General features: G+C 42.3%; 1 protein-coding gene across 1 annotated transcript in view; it reads right to left on the reverse strand.

The window, feature by feature from the left end:
• Positions 1-335: 335 nt before the first annotated feature.
• Positions 336-5822, reverse strand: part of rars1 (arginyl-tRNA synthetase 1) — a gene marked incomplete at its 3' end in the record, with an annotated part of 26332 nt that continues 20845 nt past the window's right edge. Inside the window, 2 exon segments of the mRNA XM_037687771.1 lie at positions 336-583; positions 2314-2486. Of these exon segments, the coding sequence (XP_037543699.1) occupies positions 336-583; positions 2314-2486 (421 nt within the window).

Below are 5822 nucleotides of genomic sequence, written 5' to 3' on the forward strand. Positions count from 1 at the left end.
TGCCCCCCTTAATGACCTCCTGCCCCCCTTAATGACCTCCTGCCCCCACCCCCCATGAGAATCACTGAACTGGACATTGATCAGTGAAACTGCAGGTTTGTAACATTTGATCTGAATGAAGCACAAAAGACCCAAGTACAGATGTTTACCCACAATGCACTGCAGCATGTTGGGAACATCCCATGAGTCAGCAGCTCCTCCCAGCTGTCAGCACGGTGGTGGAGGCTGGAGGGCTGATGGTCTGGGCTCCTGTCAGTCACTGAGTGGACCTCGTCTGCAGCGGAGCACCCAGTGGATCATACGTGTGTGTGTGTGTGGGGGGGGGGGGGTCTCACCTGTCTGCCGGTCCTTCTCCACGCAGTAGCAGCTGTCGTAGAACTCCGTGAAGGTGGTGGCGAGCTCGTACAGGTAGTCGCACAGCGTGTGCAGCAGCAGGTCGTCCAGGATCTTCTGCAGGATCTCGGGGAAGCGCAGGATGCATCTCCCCAGCTTCCACTCCTTCTCGTGGTCCAGAAGGATCTCCGTGGTCTTCGCCGCCGTCTTCAGCGCGGACTCGTCGAGGCTGGCCAGACGGGCGATGGACCTGACGGAGACCAGACGCCACACGTTAGTCCTCTGCTCCATCGTTCACTCAGTCTGGTTCTACGTAGCTCAGATCTACGTTCTGGTTTTAGACGTCCAGGTTTGGTCACCGCTCGCCACAATAAAAGCTGGATCACCGCTCGCCACAATAAAAGCTGGACCATCACATTACCTTTTTGCATAAGCGTACATCTGTTAGCAAAATATCTCATGGCCCGCTGAACAGATTTGTGTCAGTAAATTTCATTAGACAACTCGACAGAAGAGGGTGAGGGTCATGATGCAACAGTTATTTTGTTTTTTAATTCAGAAGAAAAAAGTCAGAATTCTGAGATTAACGTCAGGAATCCATCGGATTATGACTTTAATCTCAGAATCAAAGACCCCACGACTCAGAGAGGGAACCCGCTCGACACCACCGCACTGATCCTCCACTCGGCCCCGGAGCTGAGAGAAGTTCAGGTTCAACTTTTTTAACTTTTCATGGTGGTGGACCGGACCTGACGAGAGCTGCTTCTAAACCTGAACCAGGCCGGACCGGGTCAGCAGCCAACACCGGGACTGGAGGGTCCGAGCTAATCAGGTGCCTCCAAGAGACGGGCCTAAAATGATCCAGGACAAACCCAGTCCAGTTCCAAACCACCGGTCAGAACCAGGAGCTCATCTCACCTCCATCTGGAGGTTCTGGATCCAAACGGCTCCTTCTCACTTTAAGTTTCTACAAAAACCTGAAACAAGTTTTCAGTTTCCATTCTGAGGTTTTTTCTCTTTGATGTTTAAACAAAACAAGTTTCATTAATAAACAAATAAATAAATTAATTAATTAATCATGAAAACAACGAAGACCACGTTCGGTTTGTTCCAACTCAGACAATATACGAAAAAAAAGGTTTTAATTTTTGACAAACTGTGTTCACACACCATCCAACCAACCATCCAACCAACTGCTCATCCAACAAAACATCCATCCAACTGCTCATCCAACAAAACATCCATCCAACCATTCAGACAAACAGCAGAGTGTTCACACACACCATCCAACCAACCATCCAACCATTCAGACAAACAGCCGAGTGTTCACACACACCATCCAACCTCTCATCCAACTTTCCATCCAACTTTCCATCCAACTGCTCATCCAACAAACCATCCATCCAACCATTCAGACAAACAGCTGAGTGTTCATGCACACCATTCAACCAACCACCCATCCAACCATCCAATTGTTCATCCATCCAACCATCCAACTGTTCATCCATCCAACCATCAAATTGTTCATCCATCCAACTGTTCATTCATCCAAACATCCAACTGTTCATCCATACAACCATTCATCCATCCATCCAACTGTTCATTCAACCAAACATCCAACTGTTCATCCAACCAACCATCCATCCATCCAAAAACCCAACCGTTCATCCATCCGACCATCAATTCATCCATCCACCCAACTGTTTTGACCAACAGCTGAGTGCTGACTCACAAAACTATCCAACTGTTCAACCATCCTAAAAACTGTTCATTCAACCAGCCATCCAACTTTTCATCCAACCAACGTCCACCATTCAGACCAACAGCTTAGTGTTCACACACCATCCAACCAACCATCCACCCATTCATCCATCCAACCATCCATTCATCCAACTGTACTATAAAAACCTGTAACGTGAACGTACGTAGTCTGTACACAAATAACAGGAAACGATGCTTCTGGGAAACAACGGCCGTCACCTGATGCGGGTGAAGGCGTAGAGGAGATACGCCGCCGTGTTGCCCCGGTCGTCCAGCATTTTGTCGAAGGAGAAGACGTAGTCGTTGATGCGGTTGTGTGAAAGGTCGGCATATTTGATGCAGCCGAAAGCAACGGCTCTCTGGGCTTTAATCAGCTCCTCCGGAGTCAGAACCTGCAGGAGAACAATTTATAAAATATTAAACAGCCGAAAATCCCCCACCTTTACCCACGAAGCCTTTAAAAGAGCTAAATGAGCGTTTTATCAGATGGTGAGGACTGAAAGCTTCACCTTCTATCAGTCAAAGCAGCGAGCTTCATTTAACCTCCAGGAATCTAATTTCATGAACGTGAGGCAGATTAAACCGACTCAGAAACTTCACTGGATCCAACATGGTGGACGTCACGGCAGGAGGGGAACGTTTAGACAAGAAGGAAAATAAAGTAAATATACAAACTTTAGAGACGGACGCCACAAGAAACATCAGATCAGGACAAGCTGACCAGATTCAAATTATTTTAAATCTGATCAGTTCAGCTGAAGTTGTGAAAGAAAAATGTCAAATTTGGTCAATACTTGAATAAAAACTGCGGTGCATTGTCACAAGACCTGGTCATTAATTCAGCTCTCTGACTGTGTTTCAGGTGACTCTCAGCTACTACCACACAAAACTTTAGCTCATTACCTGTAAAAACGACAGAGTTAGAGCCGTGTTTCTGTTTGCTGATGTGAAACGGCTGCGACGGCCATCTTGAATGGACTCGATGTACGATAACCATTTTCACCAAAATCCATCCAGAAGGTCAAGAGATATTTTGCTAACAGAAAACAATTATTGCCCATGGGCAACAATAAACAGTTTAAGATTGGAGTCGTTTTTTAAAAATACGTGTTTACTTTAGTGTTGGCTGCATTCTGACTAGCCATTAGCTCATCAGTCCGGTCTGAAATAAAAGATTTCTTTAAATTGACGTTTTTCAAAGAGTCATCTTCAACAGGTAAGACACTGACTGTTATCTAGAGTAACTGAACTTCGTGAGTGTAGCTGATGAATGCAGAAGGACGATGATGAAATCGAATAATTGAATGAAGCAGCTAAAACAAAGTTGTTAAAGCTAAAACAAACAGAACCAAAGTTAAAAGAAAAACAACAGAGTAGTAGCCAAAGAATGGCCAAAAGCTAAAAGCACTGAAATGCTAGCTGAAAGTAACAAAAGGTTAGTTAAAGCTAAAACTAGTGAATAGCTGGCCAAAAGCTAGTAGTAGCAGAAAGTTCGGTACAAAGCTAAATATAGTAAAATGCTAGCTATAAGCTAAAAGTCATAAAAGGGTGTCAAAAGCTAAAAGTAGCAATTTATTAGCTAAAAGCTTGAAGTAACAAAAGGCTAGCTTAAACCTAAAAGTAACAAAAAGCTGGACAAACGCTAGAAGTAGCCAAAGGCTACATAAACTCCAAAAGTCAAAAGGCTAGCCCACAAGCTAAAATAAGCCAAAGGCTAGCTAATAGCAAAAGGTTAGGTAAAAGCTTAAATGAGTGAAAAGCTGGTTGAAAGTTGGAAGTAGCATAAACACTAGCTAAAACTTAAAGTATATATATTTTTTGTGCACTTGTGCTGTTTTTCTAATTTTTTTTTTTTTTTAGCTTTTAGCTTTTAGCTACCATTTTGCTCAATTTAAATTTAGGGTCACAGTTGTAATTTCAGCTATTGTTTTGCTAACTTTATTTTTAGCTTCTGTTCTGCTCCTTCTAGGTTCATGCTTAAGAGATCCAAGTGTTTTCTGTGAGGAATATTATTTTAAATTTAAATATTTTAAAAAGTACAAAAGTTACAAAAGCAAGAAGTCGCAGCAGCCACCTCCTGAATGAGCCGAGCATTTTGATAACTGCTAAAAGAGCTGAGCATTTAAGAGGGCTTCAAAAGATCTGAACTATCCCTTTAAACGGTTATTTCTTTATTTTTAAACTTTAAGACTGTTTAAAGTAGTTTTTATTCGGACCATGTGGTTCTGATCCGGTGGTGTGGATATTTTTAACCAAATAACCGACTAATGGGAGACTTGACGTTTAATAAAGGGGGAAGACCAGCGAGCTGCGGCACGTTAGCCCAGGTCCTGGGACTCTGGACCTGGTCTTAATGAGGTTCTGTTAGCAGGTGGTCAACCTGGGCTCTGACCCAGCCGGGTCCGACGGGTCTAAAGTGAGACCCATGGCATGGACTCAGCTCTGACACCACACCTGTTCACCTGGCTGCCGACAGGTGGTTCGTTTGAAAACAACAGCTAAAGCTCCAGATAAAACCCAACCGGGTCAGGTTTGGGTTTTGTTAAGCTGCTTCAGGAAGTCCAGAATCCTCAGACCTGATTGGAGGAGGACCCGTTTGAGTCGAAGCAGGACGACTTCTTCAGGACTGAAACTTAAATACTCAAATTAAACCATTAGTCGGACGTTAACGCACCAGGTGTGTCGGCTTTAACTTTTTATTTCTGTGACAAACCCCGAGAACCCCCGAGGCTCTGACTCACCGTTTCTGTGGAAACGCTGACTCACCGTTTCTGTGGAAACGCTGACTCAGCGTTTCTGTGGAAACGCTGAGTCAGCGTTCATATTTTACCGTGTTTCATTCTCTGCACGTTTTTATAACTACTGCTGCTGCATACCTCGTGCTATTTTAGTCGTGCACGTGTTAAAAACGTTCGGCTCATTCAGAAGATGGATGAAAAGACTTTGGGTTTTTGTTACTTTTATACTTTTCAAAATATTTAACTTTATATACAAATATTTTCTTTATATTACATGAAGATCTAGAAATCAGTTTAAACTATGCTTCAGCTAACTACACTGTTTTATCCCTATTGAGCTACTTTTAGCTTCTAGTTAGCATTTTGTGACTTTTAGCTTCTAGTTAAACAATTTCAGAGTCAGAGATTTATTTGTCATACACAGCTCATGTGGTACATGTGGTGGAACCAGATTATGTACACTGGGTCCCAGTGACATCCAACAATAAACTTAGACTTAGCTCCAGTTTAGCTAATTTCAGCCACTGTTTTGCTAAGTTTAGCTTTATCAGGTTTTACTACTTCAGTTTTACAATAACTAGCATTTATTTAGCAAGTTTCCACTCATTTTACTTCTTTTAACCTTTAGCTGCAGTTTTGCTCATTTTAGTTACTTCTTTTAGCCTTTAGCTGCAATTTTGCTTATTTTAGTTAATTCTTTTAATCATTAGCTGCAGTTTTGCTCATTTGAGTTATTTCTTATAACCTTTAGCTGCAGTTTTGCTCATTTTAGTTAATTATTTTAGCCTTTAGCTGCAATTTTGCTTATTTTAGTTATTTCTTTTAATCATTAGCTGCAGTTTTGCTCATTTTAGTTAATTACTTTAGCCTTTAGCTGCAGTTTTGCTCATTTGAGTTACTTCTTTTAGCCTTTAGCTGCAGTTTTGCTCATTTTAGTTAATTATTTTAGCCTTTAGCTGCAGTTTTGCTCATTTTAGTTACTTCTTTTAG

This window comes from Nematolebias whitei, chromosome 14, assembly GCF_014905685.2.
Source record: "Nematolebias whitei isolate Nwh7 chromosome 14, NemWhi1, whole genome shotgun sequence".
Taxonomy (NCBI): Eukaryota; Metazoa; Chordata; class Actinopteri; order Cyprinodontiformes; family Rivulidae; genus Nematolebias; species Nematolebias whitei.